Source organism: Poecilia formosa, unplaced genomic scaffold, assembly GCF_000485575.1.
Source record: "Poecilia formosa unplaced genomic scaffold, Poecilia_formosa-5.1.2 Scaffold485, whole genome shotgun sequence".
NCBI lineage: Eukaryota > Metazoa > Chordata > Actinopteri > Cyprinodontiformes > Poeciliidae > Poecilia > Poecilia formosa.
In genome coordinates this window covers 93,232-120,873 of record NW_006800424.1, presented here as the reverse complement: position 1 = coordinate 120,873, position 27,642 = coordinate 93,232, and the positions used below count along the sequence as shown (strand labels likewise).

Here is a 27,642-nt window from a genome sequence, read left to right as displayed (position 1 = left end):
CTAAGAATCCCAGCTGTTGGTTCATCTTCTAATAAGAATAATTAGAAAAATGACCCATCTTTACAATGTTGTCCTCGGGTCAAAATGACCCGAGGACAACAGGAAGGCTAGGAAACAATGAGGTATCACATTCCAAAGATTCTCAGATATTATTTTAATAAACCAACATGGGAATGTCTCTGATGCATGAGCCAATCAATTACTTTCTGTTTTCCACGCAGGAACGGAGCCCTAAGCAGCTGAGGGGAGGGAGCAGTCTATTTATAAAAGCCCAGACCGCAGCAGAGCTGAAGCGAAGCTGCAGCCTGGCCGACTCTGTCTGGATCCGCAGGTCTGTAGCGAGAGCAGCCCGGAGAACACATCCAGATGCCTCCCCGCTTCCTGCCCTCCTGTTCTCCCCAGCAGACGCACAGCCGCGGCTCCCTGCCTCCGCGCAAGCAGAGGCTGCATGCATGGGCAGCATCCCTGCAGCGGAGAGGAGGGGAGCGGCCAGTCCGGCCTGAGTGACAGGTAAGCAGCTCCGTCTCTGTCCCGATAAACTGCTTCATCAAGTCATTAACCTTCAGAGCCTGGGCCGCGGTATCACCGGCTCATAGCCCCTGGGGTCGAGTGAACCAGGCGCCGGGCGGGGTGATGATGCTGTGAAAAGGTGATGGTGTACGCAGAGGCGCAAAAAGTGGGTATGCAGCGTATGCAACGCATAGGGGCGCAGCACCAGAGGGGGCGCCAAAACCCCGTCTGGAGAGGGCGACGCGCCGATTATGTTTTCCCATACAATTCAGCGCGCCTCACGCTCCTTCACCTCTCGCACATAACGTGGTACATGTAGCGAGTTTTACAGTCCACGTAGCGTCGCCTCGGGGGGGTGTTAAGCGTCGGTCCTTCACCCTGAAGTTCCTTCCCCCGGGGGGGGGGGCGATTTATGTTTTCGCATCCACCTGAATAATGTGCAGTTGCGCCACTGGGTGTACGGCTGGAAGGACCTGGGACTTTTTATGGATGCCTAACAAGGAAGTAAACCCCGCTAGAGCGATCGCAGCCCGGGCTTTGGCGCTCTGCAGCTTGTGCTTATTTTATTATCTAATACCAAAGTCATTACAGGACAGACTGACCTGACTGGTAGATTCGGCTTTGGTTATATCTGATCATCTCACTCAGGGCAAATATCATGTTAAGATTATTTGCTTCTGGCTGACATAATGTTAACGGCTGTTCGAAGAACCTCATAACAAGTACTCATTGTTGTCAGAAAAATGAACAGTTTACAGAACAGTTTGTTTCCAACAGAAGAACAGACAGCAGCTGACAGCAAACCTGCCAAATGAAAGCTAATCATGCATTAGATTATTACTAAATCATCATTTTTAATCAAGTTAACTGGAGGGTCTGAAATTAATCACATTTTAATGAAAAATTAAAATAGGCTATTAACAAAATAATCTACATTTTCAATTCAAAAAGCCTATTTGCTCCTAAATTATTGAATAAATAGACATATGAGCTCCAGAACAAAAATATTTGTTGTTCTTAATTTGTTATTTTTCAGCCATCAGATTGATGCAAAGTGCTATTCAGGATTCTGGTGTTTCTTGGAGGCCCTGATCATCCCTGGAACCTCTTCAGAAATGTGGACTGTGGACGCTGACATGTTTAACATTCAGATGATATTTTAGGCTTGATAGCTTCGTTGAAAGGCTAACTCCTTTTAGCACAGCTTGATTACAACAATAGTCTTTTCCAGCATTACATCAGGTTGTTTTTCAAAGCAAAAATGAACACTCAGTGGGCCAAGAGAACCAGCTTCCTCATCCCTTCACTCCTGTTACAGGATGTTGTTTGTGCGTCAGATTTGCAGGCCTGCCAGAAACACAAAAATACGAAGGTTCCAACTGGAACTATTGTATGTATTAAGAGAAATGTGATTAATAGCAATAAAATATTTGATGTAATAATTATTATACATCAAAGTCAAGGTTAAGCAACAATATGTTTTTCTTTTTCTGCACAATGAGAGCAACACCGTGCTGTACATTACATAAAAATAAGAGGAAATGAGTACAAAAATGTTGGGTTTGTGGCAAAAGAGACTCCATAACTCACAGCAGATCTATGGAACTTCATCAGGAAAAGGAATGTCTCCTTTCTCCAGGGTTGGTGTCTTGGGCTGAAAGCAGCATTGTGCTGTGCTCTTTGGTGATTTGCTTAAAGGTGTAAGACGTCATTAATCCCAGAACTAAAGCAAAACGCATAAATATGTAAAAATGAAATGATAAAAAAAAATTGACTAATAAACTGCAGATATACAGTTAAAATGAAAACACATCATCTTAATTACAAAAACTCAACTAAACTAAAACTCAGTGTCATTCAGATGACAAAATATGGTGATGTGAATGGAGGAAGGGTGGTGTGGGAGGGGGAAGTGGAGCTGCAGTGGCAGAGTTCATAGACTTCCCACAGGAAGTCAAGTCAAATATTTATCAGATGGTACTGGTATTACTGCTGTTGATCGCAGGCTGTAGTGTCTTTCATGCAAGCTTTTCCAACAGTTTAACAAGACTTTCATCTGCCGGTTCCTGCAGAGACAATGATGCTGCAAAAATAAAAATGATCTTTCATAAAATGCTGTATGAGCAAAAGGCATTAAAGAGCAATTTGCACGATTTAACTAAGGATTATAACTAATGAATTCAAAGGGAAAGTACAGGGTTCCTTTATGTACATATAACCGCTGAAACATTCATTTGTACCTCTCTCCATTAACCTGATAAAGGTGGTGGGCCGGTAGGTGGCCTGCCGACTAGCAGGGCCTGGACAAACTAACAGGAAGCCCAGACAGTGATCATGAGTAGCATGTAGAGGATGTATTGTATGTGAATGTGAATGGAAATGGTTATGGGGAAGTACTGCCGATCTGACACTTGTGATTTTATGTATTTTTTGCTTTTATATATTTATTTACGGCTATTGTCCTCTTTGGACATGCTGATTGTTGTACTGCAGTTTTTGCCCCTGCTTCCTAGACAAATTTTCCTATGGGAGAATAATAAATGATCTTATTTTATTTGCCTGAAGATGAAATGTTGCCTTGGCGGTCGCCACGAGGCCGGAGCAGCACTGAGCTGTGAGGGCAGGTTGAGGCTGCTTTCAGCTTTAATATGTAATTGAAGTTGAACTCTTGTTATTGTAACCAGCCAGTCTGGAGGATACAACCTTCAGTAAGATACACATTCAGCCAGCTAACAGTCAGGTATCTGCCAACATCCAGTGACAGCAGTCAATGGTTACATACATTTTCCAGTTTTTACTTTACTTCATCTCTCAAAATAACAACCCAATGCCATAGATAACATTTATTGCAATAATCAAAATGTTACATCATTTTTACAGATATATAAATACATTTTCTATTTGAATGCATTCTTTTGGATTATGTTATCGTTTTTGTTGATTTTTTCCATGAATGTATAATGTTTACACATTATACATTCATGGAAATGTGCTGTATATGAAACTCATAGGCTCATATCAGATACCTTGTATTACTTTTGTTGGATTTGTATGATTATAAATACTATTCAAATATTTGAAAATTATATTACAGTACATCTTTTTAGGAACAGAATGAAGAGAACAAATTAAACCATACAGTTATCAGTTCCTACCGGCCCACCTATAAACATCCATCCACTGTAGGATGTTTAATTGACACAGAGAATGTCACTTTAACCTCTGAGGTTTTGATTTCCATCAGAAGTTAAAGTTTAGTGTGCGTCTGCCATGCTAAAGTGTGACCCAGTCATAGCTGTTGTGAATTTTTCATATGGTTGCTGTTTCGCCTTGCCTAAAGTTGTCTTTCTGCACGCCAATGCAGAAAGACAACTCTCAACATCAAATCTCAAAGGAAAAGTCATGAGAAACCTGACCTGATAGCAGGAAACCACTTAGAGTTAGCATTGTTAGCATGGACGTGCCACTGGTGTGTGTACAGAAGTAATGTGAAGCAACCGTGTCAACATGGAGTGCAACCGAGTAAAACCTTTACAATACGTCGGTTTGCACTGAGACACATTTAAAAGCTCAGCATATCGTCACGGCCGGCGCTGTGCTCATGTCTGATACTTTATTGTGGCTCAGTGCAGTGCCTTCAAACCACACAAGGATCCATTTGCATTAGGACATATCCTACAATACAGCCAGTGTTCTGACTGGTAAGCATATGTTTCTGTATTTCCTTTTCATGCCAGAGTTTTAGCAGGTTGTGGAACCTTTTTATGCTCTTGCAAAGGAAGTGATAGTGATAATGGAAGCGATACTGCAGGTTCAGAGATCTATGTGCTCTTATGATTTAACCAGTGTGATGATGGAGGTGTACAGTAGTAATCTTACAGGGAGCCAGGTCTGCAAAGGTAAAACACAATTTTCTATTTCTTTACTCTTGAGTTCTATTTTACAAAGCTTTCTCGTTTGATATAATGTTGGAAGCTTTTTTGTCCTTTTAGAAAAACAACAACAACAAAAATACTGCTTTGACTGAACGTAACATAATCTCTTGAGAATACATTTTAGATCTATTTTAGTTCCCTCTTCCTGCAGAGTTCTTTAGTTTTAAAACTGATCAACAAATTTGTTTTTCTTCTCATCAAACAAGGAGTTTCAGTTACATGTTTCACTTCCAGGCATCTGAAATGGAAAGTATAGAATGGATGTTAAGAAGAGATTTACAGTATGTCTGATTCTATCCAAATGGGAAATAATTAAATAAATAAGCCTAACACTCTTTGGTACTGCAGCATGGGACATCTGAGCTGTAAGCAGCCGTCAGATTGTTGGAAATGTTAAATGAGTTTAGAAAGCAAAATCAGTTTACCTGCTCTGAGATCCGTTTGGGGTTGTGGGCTGCAGGTAGACGTGTAACTAATGCAGCAGCAGAAGTTTAACATCTCTCCACCATGATCAAACTTTAGCTTAGGAAACTCATGCATTTTAGCATCATGCTGTGCAACAATAGTTAGCACACTGCTATGAAATGAGCTAGTGGTTGAGCTTGAGCACCTGCCCCTTTTGCTCCTTACCCCCAAGTGCCCTTTTGGTCTTTTTTTTTTTTTTTTTTGGTATTATTATTTCCTAAGCCCTCTTCTGACACATAGCATGTGCTAAAATTATTAGTTTTTTGGTTGGGGTTTTTTTGCACAACACAATAAGCCGGTCACCTTGTTACCTTTGACCTTTTGCCCGTGACGCATGACAGATAAGATAAGGCGGCTAACTGAAGCTAAACGTAGCGAACGTTCCAGATTACAGAACAGTTTTTGGTTAATTAAAAAAATAAAAAACGGTTTTGGTGAATAAAGTGGAGTAGACTTGCTACTTGTCAGATAACGGAAATCGTTTCTGCTTCAGCACGGAGTAGCGGTTTAAGCAGAGAGGTAATGAAATACAACAGACACTGACAGGCCTCTGCATCTGCCTCTCTCTGAAGAACTACTGAGCGGGAGGAGACAGGTGAGGAAAAACTGTTCTTATCTATTGATTCAGTATTTTTTATCATACAGACATTAGGCTGTTGTTGTTGTGCTATTAGCTAGCTGCTGGCTAACGACTATGCTAGCAAAGCTAGATAACTAAAAAGCTTTTTCCCCTGTATCTTTAATGGTAGCAGTCATTCTTCAGTATTCTTCAGTATTCTTACAGGGGCCGCATTTCATTGGCTAATGCCCATTTCACGTCACAGCGCAGCTATGGAGTTAGATTTGTTTCACAATTATTCAATCAAAAAAAAAATTATGTCAAACAAAAAAAGTAGTATTCAATCAAAAAAAAAAAAAAATCATGTCAAAGCAAAAATCACTAAGTTTTTTTTTTTTTTTTTACTTTTTTTTGGTTGAGTCTCTTTTTTTTGGTTGAAACTTTTTTTTTGATTTAAACTTTTTTTTTGGTTGAGTCCCTTTTTTGGTTGAAACTTTTTCTGAGTTTTTGGTTGAATTCGTTTTCTTGCTTATACAACTTTATTTGCTTTGGGGAAGCTTACATGAACATTCTGGGCGGGGCTTAAGGACAAGCGATGTAAGACGTGTTCCGATTGGTTAGCGCTGACTAAAGCGGATGACTCCCTGAGATCTCAGAACTCTGTCCCGAACTGCAGGGCTTCGGTGACGGGACACAGAATGTGAATGGTAAGTAATCTTCAAAAATTACACCATTTAGCAGCTTCTCAAGTGTCCACCCTGTTTCAAAGAAGAAATCTTACACAACTTATGACAACAGTCACATATTTTGTCTGCCGCGATCCCCGGTAGCATATTGTGCTAGCTAATGTTAACACTAGGTAAAGTTCATAAACTAGGCTTGTGTAATATTCGCCTGTCTTTATGTTGAATTCGTTAACCAGCGCACCTCTGTCGAGTGGCATTAAGCGTGGAAAATACCAAATATACCTGGAGGAAATATGTGTTAAAAACTGTTGCGCAATCCTCAGTGTGTGTGTGTGTGTGTGTATTAACTAGCATTGAAGCTAAAATGGGAAAACAGCGGATCGTTGCACCAATGTTATTAGCTCCACGTTAATCTGCACCACACATCAAGTGACTGTGCAGATGATTTATTTACCAAGCACATAATCAGTGTTGTCGATGAGGGGAGGCAATGTAACTCTTAAATATATACATTTTCTTCCAGATGTAAAATGTAAAACTAAGCTGGTAGGTCACAGGCCAAAGGAGGATATTCACATAATTTCTGTTTTTTATTATTTGGTGGGTGTGTGTCTTGTACTTAGTTTTATTCCGAATTAGATGTAATATGCATTTTGCTGTGTTAATTTAAATTAAATTAAATTGGTGTTCTCCTAATTCCCCATTCTAGTATGACCAGCAGAGTGCAGCTGAAGCAGGACAGGCTTGTAGGTCTTACTGATTCCTCCAGCTGCTAGAGACGATCAGAGCATGAGGATGGAGAGACCAGCAAGTGTTGCGTCAGAGAAGGTCAGGTAGGGAAGTAAGTGTTGCTTTTAGGGGCCGGGTGTGTTTGGCTAAATATATTTCTCCTTTCAGCTACATTCAAAAAAGTATTCAGATTTTAACATGCATTTTCTACTTAAATATTTCAGTTTACTCTTTCTCAGTAACTTCAGTGTTACACCTCTGCAATATTTTTTTGCAGTTTCTCTTATTGTGATACAATAACTGTTTCACTTGAACATTTAATTTCCTGAGATATAGTCAATTTATTTTCAATTAAAACTCTTAAAAGACTTTAGGGCTTATTGGGTCTAGGTAAATATCATCTCTTACTCGTATTTTTTTTATTCATTTTTGTTTTTCAGGTTTGCGTCATAAAGCTTCTTGATGCGTTTCTGAGCCATGATTGAGACTCTCCATGATGTTCACCCAGGACAGAGAGGAACTCGTATCAACTACACTCCATCGACCCCTTGAGACCTTCCTGTTGTTAAATTGCTTTTCCCTTGGATTCAAGCACCTGCACCTCGCTGACCAGTACAGTGACCATCAGTCCACAGTCAGCTGGATCATCACAACATTCAATAACTTTTTATTTACAATTAGGATCTGAAAACCGGAGGACCAGCTACGCAAAAATCTACCTGCAGATTTTAAGCAGCTACCCTGACACTGCAGTGATCCTGGACTGGGCTGAGCTGCTCTTCCTCTCACCTCCAGAGTGACAAGTTTTCATCACCAGTAAAGACAAACAAGTTTGAGTAACTGCTGGAAAGTGTATTATATATTTTCAGTGCTCATTTTGTTATACTGTTTGGACTTAAAATAACATGTAATCTCTTTTGTAATACTCTACAGTTTACAAACCTTTTTCCCTTATCTCAGTTGTAACATTATGTGAAGTTTTTGCATGTAATTTGGCCTTCATGCGAGATATTAAAATTAAACGCTTTCAAGTAATATTTCATCTTTTCTAAAACAAAATACAGAAAATACTTTCACAAAGTGGCTTTATTTCTATCATTCCTCTTGTGAGTTGTGTAATGGAGTGTTATGGCCAGGTTACAAGTATTTTTTTTTTTTACAAGTATTTTTAATTATGAGAATGCATCTTTAGGATCATAAAGATGCAATTTTACCAGAAGAACATTTTAAAGTACGGGAAGTCATTTTATGGAGAAGTCTTGGCTCCCTCTGACGAAACCAGCTCAGTCCAGGTGGTTCCGATACATTCAGTGGTTAAGAGGATCAATTGGCCGCCAGGTAAGGATTGATGTCAAAATAAACAGAGCTACTGATGTAGGAGTATTTTCCATGTTGAAGAAAAGCAAAGTTTATAATGGGAGAGGGAAAATATTGCGTTTAGGTCAGCCGATGTCTCCATCCAGGAAGCCACTAAAGCCAAACAGAACTCCAGACCAGCTCCAGCTGCAGTGAGGATGAAAAAGGGAGAAATAACTGAACGTTAACATAACAGGGAATAAAGCAAATTTGGTAATTTGCTTTTAATGTGTTCCAGATCCAAAAAGAAAAAGCTCTGATATAAACTTATTTATTTACTTCTGCCAGGATGTTGGTGGTAATTTTTGTATTTTTATTACAATGTATCATTAACACATAAGCATGCATTATTTTTAAAACCAATAAATAAACTGACTTGGAGAAATATATTTAGCCAAACACACCCGGCCCCTAAAAGCAACACTTACTTCCCTACCTGACCTTCTCTGACGCAACACTTGCTGGTCTCTCCATCCTCATGCTCTGATCGTCTGTAGCAGCTGGAGGAATCAGTAAGACCTACAAGCCTGTCCTGCACCAATTTAATTTAATATCATAACACAGCAAAAGGCATATTACATCTAATTTGGAATAAAACTAAGTACAAGACACACACCCACCAAATAATAAAAAACAGAAATTATGTGAATATCCTCCTTCGGCCTGTGACCTACCAGCTTAGTTTTACATTTTACATCTGGAAGAAAATGTATATATTTAAGAGTTACATTGCCTCCCCTCATCGACAACACTGATTATGTGCTTGGTAAATAAATCATCTGCACAGTCACTTGACGTGTGGTGCAGATTAACGTGGAGCTAATAACATTGGTGCAACGATCCACTGTAGCTTCAATGCTAGTTAATACACACACACACACACACACACACACACACTGAGGATTGCGCAACAGTTTTTAACACATATTTCCTCCAGGTATATTTGGTATTTTCCACGCTTAATGCCACTCGACAGAGGTGCGCTGGTTAACGAATTCAACATAAAGACAGGCGAATATTACACAAGCCTAGTTTATGAACTTTACCTAGTGCTAACATTAGCTAGCACAATATGCTACCGGAGATCGCGGCAGACAAAATATGTGACTGTTGTCATAAGTTGTGTAAGATTTTTTCTTTGAAACAGGGTGGACACTTGAGAAGCTGCTAAATGGTGTAATTTTTGAAGATTACTTACCATTCACATTCTGTGTCCCGTCACCGAAGCCCTGCAGTTCGGGACAGAGTTCTGAGATCTCAGGGAGTCATCCGCTTTAGTCAGCGCTAACCAATCGGAACACATCTTCCATCGCTCGTCTTTAAGCCCCGCCCAGAATGTTCATGTAAGCTTCCCCAAAGCAAATAAAGTTGTATAAGCAAGAAAACGAGTTCAACCAAAAAAAAAAAAGACTTAACCAAACAAAAAGTTTCAATCAAAAAAAGTTTCAACCAAAAAAAAGAGACTCAATCAAAAAACGTTTAAACCAAAAAAAGAGATTCAACCAAAAAAAAAAAAAAGTTTCAACCAAAAAAAATCAACCAAAAAAAAAGTAAAAAAAAAAAAACTTAGTGATTTTTGCTTTGACATGATTTTTTTTGATTGAATACTACTTTTTTTTTTTTTTACATTATTATTTTTTTTTGATTGAATACTACTTTTTTTGTTTGACATGATATTTTTTTTTTTTTTTGATTGAATAATTGTGAAACAAATCTAACTCCATATGCAGCTACCACGTGCGCGACCGTCTCACAAACACAAGCTACAGTAGTAAACACATTAATGTACATTGTGGACTAGGAGACCGGCAGAAAGTTTTTGCGTCAGGACTCGAAAAAGAATGGTTATCCATTGTCAGTGGGGTATCTGTCTGGTGGTCTAGCTCTGATTTACATATCTTGCTAAATTGCGGGTTTGAATATTGCAGTACTATAACAAAATAGACCTGCAGAAAGAAATTACTAATAATATCTTACATATGCATAGTTGTATGCTTTATATGGAGATTTTCCTTAGCTTTGATTATATATGTCACAATTTTGTAATTTATCATTGTTTATTAAACTCTGAAAGCTGTGTGGCTTTGGTAATATTCTGTCCTAGAATGCGGTTAGATGTGCCCTTTTTTTTGAGCACCTGCCCCTTTAGTGGTCTCTGCATGGCCCTGTGGTGTCTTATTTTATTTTTATTTTTATTTCTACATGCACAAGGTTTTACATGTAGGCTAAAAAATAGTTTTTTTTTTTTATGGTCTCATGTTAACAGAGCAGCTTCTTGCATGTCTTTGTTTTGTCCCTGGATGTCTTGTGGGAAAACCCCATTATGACCCGTGGCTTTCATTCTACAGAGGCTTTCTGCCTGACATGCCTCCCTCAGATGTGTGGAGTGCTTTCTCATAGTTGTCTTTTATTAAAGTAAAGTGGGCTGAAATTCCAAGCAGAAAGTAAGTCCTAAATTTCTAGAAAAATATAAGGTTACAGATTCATCTCCTTGTACAATCTTAATTTCAAGAAATTTCGGTCAGTACCTGCGGGGAATACTATCATATTTGATGGTGCAAGAATCTATGAATTAAAAAATGACATTAGGCTGGCTACAGCCATTCTTTGGGGACAGACTGGGACTTTGGCCTTAGGTCCCTAGATGTTTTTCTAAGCTGAATTGGGTGGAGTTCTTGAATAAGTCTGGCCAGTGTTTTCTCCTGTTCGGCGTAGGAGCCAGTTTAGGTCAGACCAGGTGCTGGACTTAAACTTAAACGAACAGCTAAACTCCACTGGAAGCTTTTAGAAGACTTTTAGAAGCCTTAATGGTCTGACATTCAGGACCGTTTTAATATAAAAGAATGACTGCTTGGAAGTTACTGTATGTATGAAAAATAAACAATGACAACATATTTGCACAGCTCTAGGGATGACTGTGATCTCGTGTTTTTGACTTACAAACAGACCATGTGTTCTTAAAGCCGAGTCACTGCATCTCCATTTACTGCATGTCTGCGTTCCTGCTGAGCAACATGCTGCTGCTGTAATGAGGAGATCCTGTCGAGGTCATGACGGTGCCGAATCATCCCACTGTCTCTGTCAGCAGTGACAAACAGTGACTGGGAATGCGTCACCTTTGCGTCATTTTTCTCTCTGCAGATCACACACCATGTCATTTTGCCATGAGTTGGTTTGAGCATTTTATCTCTTTTAGTAAAATCCAAAAAGCTTCTCAGATGCTTTTGTCTGATAGACTAGTGTCAGTTGTGAAGCTGGGTGAGTCATTCAGACTAATGCTCAGCAGCTTACTGCTGTTAAAGGCTTTTTGCTTGGCAGAGAAATGGGCTGTATAGGATTAGCACAATGGTAAATGGACTGAATTTAAATAGTACTTTTCTTGTCATTTTGACCACTCAAAGCACTTTACACTAGAGTCACATTCACGATCAGTAGACAATTTGGTGTTAAGTGCCTTGCCCAAGGACACATCAACATGTGGCAGGAAGCTGAAATTGAACCTACAACCTTGTGATCACAAGACAACTACTCTCCCCACACAGCCACAGTCGATAATAAATATTATGTGGAAAACTTCCACAGTAGTGATGATTATCACGGCATTTCAAAACGCTTCCACATGGAAATATTCATCTCCACACACAGTAAGTGCTGCATGCCTGCAAACATAATTATTTAGCAGATGATTTAGTCTCAGCTGAATGTTGTACAATGAACGACTCTGTCTAAATGTCTGGTTTACATAATGTATCATTTCATGATGAATTGTTTCATTTAGACTTCAACTGTAAAACCTCAGAATTTTTCAGAGGAAATAATCAAAACATAAATATCTACAAGAGCCTGGTTGCCTGAGTGTTCAAAACCTTAAATGAATACCTTGCTGAAGCAACTTTGGATTTCATTTCTGCATTCATTTCAGCCACCAATTAATGATAAACCTGAAACCTGTAGTTTGAGGCATTGTTTGCGGGAAGCTTCCAAAAGATCAATGCTGTATCAGCATTAAATGTCAGAACAAGAGCACACAGGATCCAGTTCTATACATGCACCATGAACCAGAGGGACAACTAATAAATATTTATAGAGGACATGAGGCAGGACATTACAAAAACTGGATGTTTTCACAAAACTGACTGAAACACGACACAGAAATACCAAGAGGTTGACGTTGAAAGACCTGCAGAAAGTTCTAATTCCAATTTTTGACTTGCCTACCTAAACTGAGCAGATATAACCATGTCATTACCCTCTGAGATTTTAAAGTATTCTTATTGTGAAATAAAATAAGATCAGAAACAGTGTGATAGCAGCTTAAACTGATGAATGATAAATGTGTTCTCATTGAATTGGTGGAAACCGTATTCATACTACAGGAGTCGTGACGTAGAACACTGAGAAAGAACACTCCAATCACACTGACAGAGGACGACAGCTGTTCCTCTGCTGACACTTCACTTTTCATACAAAATGCTCATCTTGTTCCTGCTTGTGAGAGAGTTGAGACTGTGTGCTGACTCACTAAACAGTACAAATGCTTTATATGTAAATTGTATTCAGTGTTTACATAGACATGAATTTTAAATGAGCTTTTCCCTCATTTAAAGTATGTTTTTCCTTCTCTGGCTGAAGAACAGCCAGATTTAGAAGGATGTGACGCTGTGCTGTGTTTTAATGTAATACTTTTGAAGCCATATGCTGTTGGGTGTGTTTGTGTTATTGACCTTTAACTGCATCTGGGAAAACATGTCTTCACTGTAGCTGAGAAGGGTCACTTGAATGCATCACTCACAAGTCAGTGTCTACACAGCAAATTCAAAAGTGTTAGATTTCCAGTGTAAGTCTTGTATGTTAAAAATACAGTGTTAATTCAACAACATGAGTGTTAGTTTCTCTAAAGAGTTCCAAAGAGTTAAACAAAAAGCAATCCTGTCCAGTGTTGATTTCTAAATTAACAACACTAACTCAGACTGGAGCTACAGGTAGGGTGGGGGGCAGACTCCTGGCCTGGAGGGGACCCATACAGAAGGAAAAATATGCTTTCAGGGAATCAATTTTTTAGTATCATATCTGATGAGCAATGTAAAAGGAGAGCACTCTCCTGTTAAAAATTATGTGCCATACCCCAGTAGGTTATATAGTAGGGTGCCCCATCGTTGACTAATGGTTGCTAAAAACCTTACCAGACTGACTGATTTTAGTGACATAGTGGGTGTAAAATATTGAATAAAATGTTGTGCTACCTGACTGGCTTTATTTCCACTCTTATAGTTAACTTTATGACACACAAAACTACAAATGAATCGTCCTTATTGTCTCCAGGTGCATTCTGGGTAAAGCTTGTCACCTTCGTCAGTCATTTGGCAACAGATGGCAAACTAGCAAGAGCATTTCTACGGACTACGTTAACATGTTTTGAATTTGTATTGTTTCATCATTAGGGACCAGTAGATTGATGTTTCTGTTCTTCTCTTGGTTTGTTGTACTTCATGTCAGATGGATTTCAGAATGACTTAATCGCTCTCTCTGGTGATGAAACTTATTAGCTCCGCTGTTGCGGGTATGTCCATGTTGTAAAGTTAAATTATCATGAGCTTTATTATTTGGGCCCGGTCATTAGCCCCGCCCCCCAGCCGACGTCGACTTGTTCCGCTTCTGCGTCACATGTTTGCCTGAGGAGCGGAGGCAGCAGTATGGCGTCTTGTCTGGAGCTTATTATAACAAGGTAAGTTCTATGTTAAAATGATCATCCATCCATCCATTTTCTTTACACCCTTGTCCCTTAGTGGGGTCAGGAGGGGTGCTGGTGCCTATCTCCAGCTAACATTCCAGGCGAGAGGCGGGGTACACCCTGGACAGGTCGCCAGTCTGTCGCAGGGCAACACAGAGACACACAACCATGCACACACACACTCACACATAGGGACAATTTAAAGAAACAAATTGACCTGACAGTCATGTTTTTTTGACTATGTTTTATGGAGGCATTATTTTTCCGTTTATGCAAGAGTATTCATATACATAGTTTGCTTAACGTACGCTTATTTGTTTGGATATCACGGTATATACGACTATTTATTATCTTAACCAATGCTTCTCAATTCCAGTCCTCACACCCCCCCTGCTCTGCATGTTTTAGATGTGCCTCTACTCCAGAACAGCTGATTCAAATGATTGCATGACCTTCAAGAACTGCAGAGGCCTGTCAATCACCAAAATATTGAATCCAGGTGTGTGGCAGAAGGGAAACATCTAAAACATGCAGGGCAGGGGGGCGTGAGGACCGGAATTGAGAAACACTGTCTTAACTGAACATTAAAACTGTCAAGAAAATCTGGAGGCCATTTGAGGTAACATTATTTAGCTGCGAGTAGTTTTCTTTAAGGTTTTGGCTGTAGACTGCAAAACGGGGGAGTGGCTGTGCTGGACCGTTGGCTTGATCTATGCCACAGGTGTCAAACTCCTGCAATACAGGGCCTGCAACATTTAGATGTGCCGCTGCTGCACCACACCTGAATACAATAATTAGGTGATTAGCAGGACTCTGGAGAATGTATCTACACAATGAGGAGGCAATTGAGCCATTTGACTCTTTTGTTTTGTACCTGTGGCACATCTAAAAACTGCCAAGATATTTTTTTTCTTTGTTAGTGTGTCATGTTGGTGACTGAAGCCTGTTATGATGACTTCAACACATTTCTTCAGACAGGTTGGCACGACTTTTAATGCTGTCCAATAATTTTCCTATAAGCTGACTAATTTCTTTAGTAATTATTTCTGACTTTTTTATGCTTTATCTTGTAAACCGGGTGGGCAGAGTAATTTGAATGAATATGATGGTGACACACACAGGTGAGTCTGATGAGTTTTGCTCATTTATTTTTAAAATATTTATTATCTTAATGTTTCTGCTATATTTCCCGTTTTTCCTTCCAGGTTGGAAGTCTTCTTCCTTCATTTTGGTGAAAACAAGAGCAGCACCAAAGACACTTCACCATCAATGATCGCAAGACCATCCATGGCCGCTTTCAATGAACTTTCAAAGTACACTTCACCTTCAGTGCAAAGTACCATGAATGAATGACCTTTGTTGTATATTGCTGTCAGTGCTGTTTGATGTTTTTGAAATAAAACGTATTGCAACTCGTGCTGGTATTTTTGTAGATTCAAGTGGCATCTAATGTTTTTTAAAATGTATTTGGGGATTATTGATGGCCAGTAGTTTCTGGGGGCGGGGGAAGGATTTAATTGCTCTAGTGGCTCTTATTTGGTAGTAAATTGACAAAAAAAGTTGTTAATGACAGAAGGGGTAGACCGAGAAGCGAACCCATGACAGCCTCATTGAAAACTAGAGCTTCCATATGTGGGTTGTGCTTAACCCCTGCACCACCACAGCACACTCTGTACGTAGTATTTCTAAACTCATATTTCTATTTTAATATATACTTTACACCTGTGTTAGCTTAACATGTTCATAGTGTTAACTTTTGACATAATAATTAATGTTGAGTAAGTCAACACTGATGTGTTTAATTTCAACTACTGTGAGTGTCGATTCAACTATATCACAAATAACACTTTCAAAAGTGTTATTTCTACACCATCCTAAGTGGACCAATATAGATGCGTTCAAACTGTTGAATTCAACTCTGTAGGTGTTGACTGAACACTTCCAAATTTGCCAAATTTGCTGTGTAACATGTCATGATACATCCAGGACAAAAAAAACATTCTCATGCTTTTGAGAAAAATATTTTTCACTATTTTGACAAAAAGAAGCTTTATGAATCCTAAACTGTGTTTATAGAATCTTTCAAAAATGTAGTCCATGGTTTGTCAGATTCTAACCTTTGTCCAATTAAACTGTGTTTTAATTTGTGATCAGTGTAGAGTTGTCCACACTGGTCACAGTGTTAAAGCTCGGTGAACATTCTGTTCTGAATATCTATTTGCATAATGTCTGAATGATCCAGAGGCATCCAGGCTAACATTTGATTTATGAGTTTAGATGTAAATGAAGACCTAATTAAAAGAGGAGAGTGAGCTGGGATCCTAATTACAGACACATAATCTGAGCTGCACACCCAAATGCTTCTGCTTAGCGTTTCCATGTGAGGCAGGTTGTGTCATCATTGCTGTAGATTTAATGACTTTATCTACAAATGCTGAGGAGACTGTTCCTCTGAAGCCTCAGATATATTTTGTCAGCTCTGTTTCTTCTCAGTTCAGTCACAAAGCCACAGCCAGTTTAGGAGAGTTCAGTTGATCTTGTTGGAAGTCACTATTCGTGCTGAATAACGGCCACATTTCCTCTTCTAGAAACCCAACAAGACAGCTTCCTGTTGTCAGTGCTTTATAGCTCAAACATTCAGTGACATTTTAGTTTTACCTGATGTTTTTTCCATCCACCAGTAGATGGAAATGAAGCATAAATCACCATATAAATCTTTATTTAATAAACTCAAATTGGAGCTGGACACTTTTATGATTTCTGGCATTTTTACATGTTTTACAGACTTTTTTGTGAACCTTATACATTTTTACAAACCAATTTTAGACCAGGCAATTTTCCTTGGTTTAATATTAGGACTATGTATAAACTTAGCAATGCCTCATAAGAAATAAAGTCAATGTGTAGCTTCTATTGCAATCTACTGCATTCCAAAGTCAATAAAATAATTGTGAACTAGGAATTTGATTTATCTTCAATATGAAGCTAAACCAAATGCTAACGTTAGCATTGTCAGCAACTAAGAGGTTATCAGTTGCGGTGCCTCAGTGAGAGGTATATAATCGAGTGATGTTTCAATTGTTGAAGATCACATAGAGAAAACATTTCACAACAAAACTGAGTAAGCTGTAGCAGGAACAACAGGGGAAGATTGTGACAGTAAAAATGTTAAATCAGTCCTGGCAACGAGAGTCTAGTGAGTGAAGTTACACAAGCAGAATGGAGGGAAGGTAAAGGTCTGACAGCCTGAGAAAACACTGACATACAGTAGGCTGGAAGAGGATAAATGTCACTATTCTATGAAAATGTTTGGGTAAATGAATTATGAAATACTTTGACTATAATTCTGCAGCTTATCTCCTCCAAGCTAACTTCTTGTTTTTTTGTTCACATGTCACTTCTATGAAATTGTTCCCACACCCTTGCATAAGAAAAGTATCCTAAAAAAAAATCATCTCTCTCTCTCTCTGTGTGTGTATTTGGGACATTTCTGTGTGAATAAAGCCAATCTGGAGTGAGGTCAGATGTGTTTCTGTGTTGGCTGTATATGCATACAGCCAACACAGAAGAGTTTGGACAGGCAGCTTGTCCAAACTCTTACCTGCAGCTATCTGCAGGTAAGAGTCACACAAAAAAAATAGGAGTCAGCATTTTACTGTCAAAATATGCTGTAAATATCTCCCTAATATTGAATATTAGCACACATTTTTTTTAATGAAGTGACAAACTTTCAGCACATCAGTGAGCAAATGGTCATTATGGAACAAACTTCTGGAGGATGTGGAGAGCTGGTTGCTGATGATATGAGCTATCACTGTTCAGCCACCCTGAGGACATTTCAGAAGGAACAAGTGTAGATAAATGACTGTGCGTGTATATGGGGGTTGTTATTAATACTGATAAGAGGCGGAGAGGACAACAACGATAAGCTCTTGTATGTTGACTCCTTTACGTTGTGAGCACCTTTACTCTACATGTTTATTGTCTATATTTACATATTTGATAATATTTACAGATATCAGGTGTGTGACGCTGTAATAATGTGTCTGTGAGCAGCAAATAAGAGTGTGTCTTGGTTTAATCTTATTTCAGGACTGTATGAGTTTTGTTCTGTTTATAAAAGACATCTTTTCCAATGATGGCTATTATTTTCTTTCTCTCCTCTCTCTGTCCTTTGCCTCCATATGTGGAGGCAGAGAGAAGGTGTGGCTGAGGGGGAGCCCTGGCTGGTGGGGCACACGGCTTTTTATCTGATGCAAACAGTTGGACTTTCAGCACCGACCAAATCTCACTGGATTTTCTGCTGTCTTCCTTTTGGCATGTTTTCCAGTGACCATGCTGACGTCCTGCGTGTCCACTGCTGACAGGCTGTGAAACCGGTAAGGCTTGTCTGTTTGTTGGCTTATGCAAAAACATGAGGTTAAGGCATTGAGATTCTGCTATTTCTCTTATGTTGGGACTGTGTTCCAGGTGTAATAATTGCTGTATTTGATCAATAACAGACCTAGTCTGACTGTAAACATATTTTTAGAAATTCTTTCCCCAAGAAAAGTTCCAACAAACCTTATTCTTTATGGAGAAACGTTCTTTTAGAGACAGAGTAAGCTTCTATTAAACTGTTGTGACAAACTATTACCTGGGTATAATGTCAGCTATTTATGTTGTTTAGCTTCTGATATGACTATCTCAATACATATTTTCTATGTAGCCTCAAGTTATTTTCACAAACAAGAAACATAACTCTAGATAGCACTCCAAGGGTCAAAACATTTACATAAGAGGGTTTATAAATGTTAATGGTTTATCTCAGAATTGGCTATATAATGTGTATAGAATTTGGTGTGTGGCTGGGATTTATTAAAATAGGTGTGGCTTATGACAACAAATCTACCTGGATGACTGCAGCTACTTTTGGGACTGAAACAACTGGGACTGGAGATAATTACCAAACTTCTACAAATAAGATCAGGTCCTCTGGTTCTATAAAAGGTTATTGAAAGATGAATGTGAATTTGAAATTGAAATAAATCTAGACCAAAACAAGAAAAGTGGAAATAACATCTCAGTTCCACCAGAAGAGTTAGCATTTTTATGTTTTAATAGGCCGTATTGTACATGTTGGATCAAGTACAGTACATCTAAATATTTTGGATCCTTGGTTAGCCCTATTAGGTAGACTTTAAATGTTCTTCCCATTCATACAGTATGCAGGTTTAATTTATGTTTTCATGGAAATACAAATAGGTAAATTATCCCCGTCTTGCTTATATAGTTTATGTAGTAGCTCTCAAATAATTACAGTTTTACTTTCTAATGTGACATCAAACATTTTAAGGTAAAAAGTGAAAATATTATGAAATTTGCATTATGACAAATGTCCAGGTCCTAAATGAAAACTTTCTTGAAGTAATTTGAATCTGGAAACAATATTTTGTTTGTTTTGCTTTTCTAGTAGAAGTCTATCAGCATATATAGACTTCTACTAGAAAAGTCTTCACTTGGTAATATTTGCCACCTCTTTCTTGCAAAACTTCTCCAAATTGCAAGTTGATGTTAAATATATTGAATTGATTCTATTATATTTATGTTGGGCGTAAAACAAGAATAAATGTAGAAATTAGCTCAACCAGTGCACAGTGTAGTAGTTCACTGGTTGGCCCCTAAAAATGTTGCCACCTGAATTTAAGAGCTTCTCATTTCTGAACCAGCCATGTAGGTCAGATCACTGGCATCAAGCAGAGAAAACAACGTAGGAGAAACTGCTAAAATGTGGCTCGGAACCGTCCAACGAAGTCTTAAAAACTGGAGGGAAAGTGGAGAACCATTTACCATTCACCATGAAAAAAGTGTAAAAATTATGTATCATAGTTTCCAGCTAGCTAGCCTGTCGGGCTGCGAGGCCTCAGCCAACTATCCCCCCATCCCATTCGAGTTTTTTTTTCTTCATCTCAAGCTCTTCCCTGCAAAGAGCAGAGTGTGAGACAGGCTGTTTTTTTGCCTCTCCTCCCCCCCTCGTGTTGTTGCGTGATGGATGGTTGTAACTGAAACTGCAATTTCGTTGTCTTTGTGACAATGACAATAAATTCTTCTGATTCTGATTTATATTGTAACATCCTGACAGTTTAAAGTGTGTGTGTGTGTGTACACTTTAGAGATCCACTGTAGCTTCATTACACACACAGACTGAATGCTTTCCAGCTGTTCTGCAGCTATAATAGCACTTTGTCAGATGAAATGTACAGAATCTTATTTTTAATTCATATATTGATTCTAATAAAAATAAAAATTGTGTTTCAATCATTCGACCTTTATTCTCAGTTTGTATTCAATGGCCATTTCTACAACAATTAACTTTCATCACTATGTTGTTCTTTTACTGACTGCAGCCATGACAGAGCTGACAGAGGCAACACTGACCTTTGACCTGTGTCTCCCTCTCAGGTTTCAGCCACATTATGACTAAATTAGCTGCTTCTGAGGCGGGGGAGCACCCACCATCCTACATTATTTTTCTGGTGGTCTTCCTCTTCTTCCTGACGGGTCTGCTGGGCTTCCTTATCTGTCATCTGCTGAAGAAGAAGGGCTACCACTGCAGAACCGGAGACCTGGAGGATGAAAAGGAAAAGCTTGGGGAAGATGAAGATGGTAAGTGGAGAAGACAAATGGAGGAATCAGTTTTTAATTTTGTAGTACAGTCCAAAAACATGACTGTCAGGTTAATTGGTTTCTCTAAATTGTCCCTAGGTGTGAGTGTGTGTGCATGGTTGTGTGTCCTGTCTGTCTCTGTGTTGCCCTGCGACAGACTGGCAACCTGTCCAGGTTGTCCCCGCCTCTTGCCCGGAACGTTAGCTGGAGATAGACACCAGCAATCCTCCCAACCCCACTAGGAACAAAGGTGTACAGAAAATGAATGGATGGATACACCCTTATTTTCTTTATTGTGTTTACAGATAATAAACACGTCATGTTTCCAACTTCAATTTTTCCAGTATCAAACACTCTATTTACTGAGTGGTGGTTATTTACTTAACCACATTAAGTTACTTTAACAATAAATTCTCCCTAATATGAATCATTTTAGTAGTTTTAGTTGTTGCACCAGGCTTCAGATTTAGTGGCACTGCTGGTGAAAATGTTTCAAAAGCATTGGAATAGATACATTTTAATATGGCACTACCATCAAAAGATTGATTTGTTTAATTTTGACAGATGTAATGACATTTGGCGCTGGAAAATGTAAAAAAAAACAAAAAAATCCAAACATTCAGTTTGTGGACACTTTAGTGTTGAAAGCTAAATGTCTGTTTGGGACTCTGAATAATTCTTATAGAATAATTAACTTTTTTGTGATTGTCAAGAAAAATCTACTTATGAAAGATGTGATTTTGTCCACAGAGCTAATATTTATTCCTAAATATGAAATCTTTTCCACACTGAACAAATTGACTAAAATTAAGAGTTAGATGTTTCCATATTATTTGGTTGGATGTTCTTCCACTGTAATAAATGTTTTAAATATTTCAGACGTCATTGCATATGCACCAGCCCGGTCAGTAAGTGTAGAGGGTGCCATGCTATGAGAGCAGCGTAATGACATTTCCAGTGTTCTGAGCGCAGCTGGTTCTGAATCTGTTTATTTCTCATCTTGTTTTTTTCTTGTTTTTTTTCTCCATCTCACTCATAAAACCTCCTGAGTACACAAACTCTCAGCATGAAACCTGGCTGTCTTTGAAGAGTCCTCTCAAACACAAACATACATTGCTCTGATGCTCCTGCACATGTAAGAAAAATTTTTCTACACATGTAAACAAACACATACACTCACCCAAACACTCAAAAACCTAATCAGTACTTTAAGGATATTTTGCATAGACTGCACTCTCCAAAATGACTCCCTCAGGCAGTGGTTTTATTTTTAGGTGACTGAAAGGATTGTTGTTTTTATTTGTTCATGTCTTTCTTTGCTGTTTTCAGATGAGAATGACGAGAACCAGGACACCGTGGAGCAGATTCTTAAATGCATCATGGAAAATGAAGGTAACAAGTTTGAATGTTGTTAAATTCAATTTATTATTCCGTGCTATGATGCTAGTGTTGGGTGTATGGGCGACTGTGCCTCTGTGGAAAGAGTAGTCATCTTGTGATCGGAAGGTTGTAGGTTTGATTCCAGCTTCCTCCTGCCACATGTCAATGTGCCCTTGGGCAAGGCACTTAACCCCAAATTGCATATCGGTGTATATATGTGTGAGCGTTTGTGAGTGCGAATGGGTGAATGTGACTCTAGTGTAAAGTGCTTTGAGTGGTCAAAAATTATTGGAAAAGTGTTATATAAGTTTAGTCCATTTACCATTTGTTGATTTATTTCAAATGGCTCTTTTCTGATCAGATGTATATATCCCATTACAGTTTGTGCGATTTTCTCAGAACTTGTCAGAAAAGTTGTTTAAGTCAGTGGATTTGTGATCTTGTCTCCTGCAGCCAACATGGAAGCCTTCAATGAGATGCTGGGAAACCATAACGTCTGCGTGCGCCATGATCCACGGTAAGCTCACACACAAACCCACCACTGAGCACATGGCAGCAGATTTTCTTTAAAATTACAATGAACAAATTTTAAAATTCATTTAATTGTGATAGTTTAAGATCTGCTAATGGCACAACAGCACACTAGAGAACAAATCATGATAATAGAACTGTGGATAAGCTTCAAATACAGTAGAACGGTTCAACATAGGGGACAGAACTATTTAGCTTTAAACATAACAAAAATCACAGAAAATCAAATAATCACTGTTTCAACTTCATATTTAAGAGAAAAAAGCTCTGATTTACAGTTACATGTTAGATTGTTAGTTATTTTTATCAGAATTAGCGCAGTTAGCATTGCTACTCGTAAACATCATTCCCTGTCAAGTAGGTTGACTGAGATTTAACCAATATTTCCAGCCTGGTCCATGACAGATAGATTTGATTCTTCTGAAGGAAACCAGGAGCAGCTTTGCTGTTGTTCGTTCTTGTATCATCGGCCAAAGTGGCAGCTTTAGCCGATGATATAAGTAGTTTTGTCAAACTTCTTGCACTCCATGTGCTCAGTTTTTGAAGACCACACTGATTCTGAAAATTGTGTTCTTCATTCAGTAGCAACTTGAACACCAAAGACATACTGTTAGCATGATCTGCTACAGCTTAGATACCAGACCATTCCCAGTCAAGCATTAAATCAGATAATTCTTGTCACCAGCCGTGTTCTCACTGTATGTTTCTGCCAAGAAATTCACAAAGGAACCGTCTTCATCAATTCTTTCAAATTGTCTGGAATACATGAAATAATAAAAAACATAAACTTCTGTAAGGTGTGATAGGATAGAGTAGATATCTGATTGACCTGGTGATTACATCCAAAAGGTGAAAACCTAACTAGGTTTTTTCCAAACAAGGACCAAGGTTCCAGGTTTGTATAACAAACTGAAGTCTAACAGCATCACTGCTTTTCTTGCCTATCTTTGTACAAATGCATATATTGGATCTTTGTCTTTGCTGTCCATAACAGTCTCAGGCATTTGGAGTATTTTAGGCTAAACTCTCATGAAAACAAGTAATTCTGAAATTGCACACCAATAATCTTGCATGTTGACATCCAGGTTGCGTAAGGAGTCCATTGGTGGCATTCCTCCCCATCTCCATACAGTCCACTCAGGGACCGACCTCAACTCCTGCCTCCTCTGCACCCAGGTCAAAGCGAAGAGGGGCCACAGACAAAGCAGGACACCCCGCTTCAAACAACGACCTGGAGAGCAGACCGTCTTCTCTGTTGGAAGGTAGGAACACAGACTTTAGCCATTTTGTCAAGTTCAACGCATGACGAGCTGTAAAGTGAAACATTGTTCTCTCTGTCATTATCTCCTCAGATTCCGGGTGACACACTCTGATAAGAAGCTCCAGGGAAGTCCTAACCTATTGGCTGTTTTGGGGGACCAGCTGTACCAGTCCCAAGATAGTGAGGAGAGAAAGGAGGATGGGTACAATCTGAAGAATATGTTTAAGGAAGTCCAACTCCCTCCAGATGGTGCCAATGGTGTTGCTGCAAATGTGGGGAAAAGGAAGAAGAGTGTGACCATATTTGGGCTGAGGCGGGGCAGTGATCCTTTAGGTTTGAGAGTAAAAGAGAGGGTAGGTAGAGACACTGGGGGGATTAGATTTGCTGTTGAACAGCCACCTGTTGTGATGGAGGAACCTGTCCAGGCAGAGAGTGTAGAGGCTAATCCGGAGCGTGGTACTAAAGCTGCTGCCAAGCTGAATACTGAGCCTGCATCAGCTCAACGTGAAGGCATAACTTCTATTCTCAAAAAATTCTCCAACTCTAACTCTGGTTCCCAGGAAAGTTCCAGGCTTGGCCTACAAGGAAAGATGGCCGCAGGAACCTCTGCCCCTTCCTCCCTGCCTGTTTCACCTGGGAAATCTGTAGATGTCTACAATAAGATAGTAAAGATTGAAGATCCTGGACCACTACAGACCTCAACCCCCATTGACATCATACCTGCACCAATTCCAGGTTTCACCTCTGCTATGCCCACTGGTCAGTCCCATTTGAACAAAGACTTTACGACTGCCAGAGTTTCCTCTGACCCATGTTCCAGTCCAGATCCAGAACCAGCTGCCAGCGGAGGCCTTGCTTTGATAAGCTTGGGTTCATCTCCTGCATCTTCCTTCCAAAACAAGACTTTTTCATCTGTCTTGTCATTAAAAACGCCTACCTCATCCCTGGCAGAGTCACCAAGCCCCAAAAGCAGATTGGAGAGCAGCTTAGCAGAGGCTACCAAGAGCAAACCATTATCACCACTCGCCCCATGTTATTCTCCAACTGCAGCCTCACCCCATTCAACCCTAAAGTCAGAATGTTTGACTTCTGTAAGATCTGCAACCCATGGAGATTTACATCCAAGTTCATATTCCACGAAGGAACACAAGCTTGAAGGACAGACTGAAGAAAAGATAGAAAAAAAGAGACCTGGAATCCTAAAGACACCCAAACTGTCTTCAGTTGCAGCAGGAGATCCAGCCTCTTTGTCTGAGCAGGTTTTAAAAGACAGACTGGGAAGTTTATCTTTGACGCCCCCCAGCCCGTTGTCCCCATCCTCACTTCAAGGAGGGAGAGTAAGTAGTGTATCAATTGTTAAAGCCAGTCCTGACAGCAAGAGGGAGTTCTCTGTCGTCACTATGGTGCACAAAGAAGAGGCATCCTCATCGGACCAGAGGTTGAAGAGTTTCCAAGATGGATTTAAATCAGAGAGAGAGGAAACAAACCCCACTGTTAGAAAGCAAGAACAGATTTTTATTGGTGAATCTGAGACTCAGAGAAAGGAAACCTCAGTAGTAGAAACCAGATCATATCCAGATCAAGACAAGGATGACATGATGGAGATGGAAGACATTAGAGACTGCAAGGTGACACAGGTGGAAGGAGCTGAAGGGCCGAGAGGGGACACTGACAAAATGTTGGATAACCAATCACTACAGAACCAAGAAGAAAAGTGCCAAGATGATGAAGAGTCTACTGCATTCAGAAACAATCCAACCAGAGAGACAAGCGATACCACAAACTGAACTACACTCAGACAAGTGATAAGATCGATGACAAAATACTATGATAAGCATTCTTTTATTCATTTAACTTCAGATGAATTTTTTGGAAAAGTTTTTTTCCCTTTCTTGCCATAAGAGTGAAACTGACACCAGACCTTCATATTTATATTAATGTAAAAGTTATGGTTTGTTAATATCAGCTTTGTTCTGTCAGTTTACCACTAACCACCAGACCACCAATGGGCTGGTGGTCTGGTGTTTGGATATGCATGAACAATGCCACTGGCATTCACCTCCTTACTAACAGTTTAAGAGTTTCACTTAATGCCCTGAAATGTGTCGAAGTCCCTTCCTTTACCAAATAGAGCATTGGTTTATAATCAATTGGCAAACCACAAACAGTTGTATCTTGGAAGATCTCACACAGTGTCTTATGGGATAGTCACATTCTACTGACTTTCTACCATCAAAGAGATTGGGCCGACTACCAGAGGATTAGAAGACAATGGACTTCTGCAGTGTTACCATTGAACTGAGGGCTGTGAAAACAGACAACAAAAGATTATTCCACTGAGTTTGGTATCCATTAAAGAAATGTAGTTATTCCAATTTGCACAATTTTATTTTCAATGGAAACACAGTTTCTTGACAGCAGAGGTCTTAAGCGAAGTCCCAAGTAAAGACATTCAGGTGCAAAGTCAAGATCAAGAGTTAAGTTCATGTTCTAAGTTCTTAGTTTTTCCATTCTTACTAAGTCATTTTAGCAAATATGTCATTCAGTTTCAGAGTAATAAGATTTGAGTACCTAACAACTACCTAAAAAAGGTAATGCCAAAGTAAGCAAATTTAAACAAATTAGTTAAAAATGGAAATGTATTTACTTTAAGGCTGATGTTACTCCAGAGTGTCAGCATTCACATGCATGTTTAATGTATAAATTAAATAAAAACTAAATGCAATAAAATATGTCTCCCAAAATATAGTTTTAGTTACTCATCTAATTTGTAAAGTGATAATTTGTGTCTTGTTTGCATGTATGAGGATGAAAACTGAGAGGAAGGAAGAAACCCAACACTTACATAAAGTCAAAGACATTAACAGAAATGCTGTTGAATGAATCAAAGTGCAGTTAATATCTGTTTATGTCTGTCTTCATATTGTCCATTATATATTGCACTAAATAGTGGAAAATCATTTTCTGTTTCCATATTTAAAAACTTTGTTCTCAGTTCTGAATAAGAAATGTTAAAAATTTAAGGTACACATTACATCATAATGATCGAGACAAAGTGTGGGAAGTACATAAATGAGTCTCGAACTTCTAAACTAAAGGGACAGGAAGTGCTTTTCTTTTATTGTTTCAGCCGGGCGTGTCTTTGTAGTGTTACGACAAGTGATCATTATTGTCATTATTATGACTAACATGCACAGATAGTTATGAGCCATTAACAAACATCAGCAGTTTTCCAGAGATCTGAATGTTTATTATTATTATTATTATTATTATTTTAATTTCTTCAGAATATTACAAAGATGTCATCAGTTGCAGATTCTGACACAGGGTAACTTCATTACAAAAAACCTCACCTCAAACAAAGAAATATTCTCCCTAACTATGCTACAATCCTGCTTAAGTAGACAGAGACCCTACCACTGATTAAATTCAGTGGGAAAGTCAGACAAACAGCGGTGAAAATTCTTTAACATTCACCACCTTAGCTCTCATCTTCAACCCATTCAGATGGATGATTATCGAATTTCCTCCAGGTCAGACGTTTTGTTTAGTGCTGAGCTGCCAATTAATGGATGTAATACAAACTACACCAATAAAATGAACATATAAACAATTACCAAAGGTTTTTTCCCCTCTTTTTTCTTTTCTGTAACAGCAACAATCTATGTAGAAGGCATACATTCAACCACACCAGTTCCACTACAAAATTATTTGATTTTACATTAAAAAGAATTACAAATATTTTGTACAAAGCACGTAAAATATTTTAAAAACTACACATGCATAACTGCCATTAAATGTAGATTGTGCCTTTGCTAAAGAAATGTACTGTTATGGGATATCGTTTGTAAAGT

At 38.9% G+C, this 27,642-nt stretch overlaps 1 protein-coding gene and 1 long non-coding RNA gene across 5 annotated transcripts; one reads left to right on the top strand and one right to left on the bottom strand.

Moving 5' to 3' along the window:
- Positions 1-277: 277 nt before the first annotated feature.
- On the top strand, positions 278-26,536 carry rell2 (RELT like 2). 4 transcript variants are annotated; one of them, XM_007578616.2, is made up of 7 exons: positions 278-510; positions 18,302-18,350; positions 20,413-20,616; positions 21,946-22,008; positions 22,450-22,513; positions 23,704-23,789; positions 23,880-23,973. In XM_007578616.2, exons 3-7 carry the CDS (start codon positions 20,427-20,429, stop codon positions 23,888-23,890), a joined length of 414 nt encoding a protein of 137 aa, XP_007578678.1. In that variant the 5' UTR covers positions 278-510; positions 18,302-18,350; positions 20,413-20,426; the 3' UTR covers positions 23,891-23,973. The 4 variants fall into 4 exon arrangements, with proteins under 4 accessions (XP_007578678.1, XP_007578676.1, XP_016519917.1 ...); XM_007578614.2 differs by having other exon boundaries at positions 286-510; positions 23,613-23,789; positions 23,880-26,536; XM_016664431.1 differs by lacking the exon at positions 278-510 and adding an exon at positions 17,559-17,588 and having other exon boundaries at positions 23,613-23,789; positions 23,880-26,536.
- LOC107833953 (uncharacterized) lies at positions 7,310-9,397 on the bottom strand. Its single transcript, XR_001659720.1, has 2 exons — positions 8,677-9,397; positions 7,310-8,387 (listed from the first exon to the last, which is right to left on the bottom strand). It is a non-coding gene; the product is annotated as an uncharacterized LOC107833953 (long non-coding RNA).
- Positions 26,537-27,642: the final 1,106 nt, after the last annotated feature.

Coding starts and splice junctions, on each gene's coding strand:
- rell2 (XM_007578614.2), top strand. CDS start 20,427: ATGACTAAATTAGCTGCTTCTGAGGCGGGGGAGCACCCACCATCCTAC. Junction 20,617..21,945: donor GCTTGGGGAAGATGAAGATG/GTAAGTGGAGAA, acceptor TGCTGTTTTCAG/ATGAGAATGACGAGAACCAG. Junction 22,009..22,449: donor ATGCATCATGGAAAATGAAG/GTAACAAGTTTG, acceptor TGTCTCCTGCAG/CCAACATGGAAGCCTTCAAT.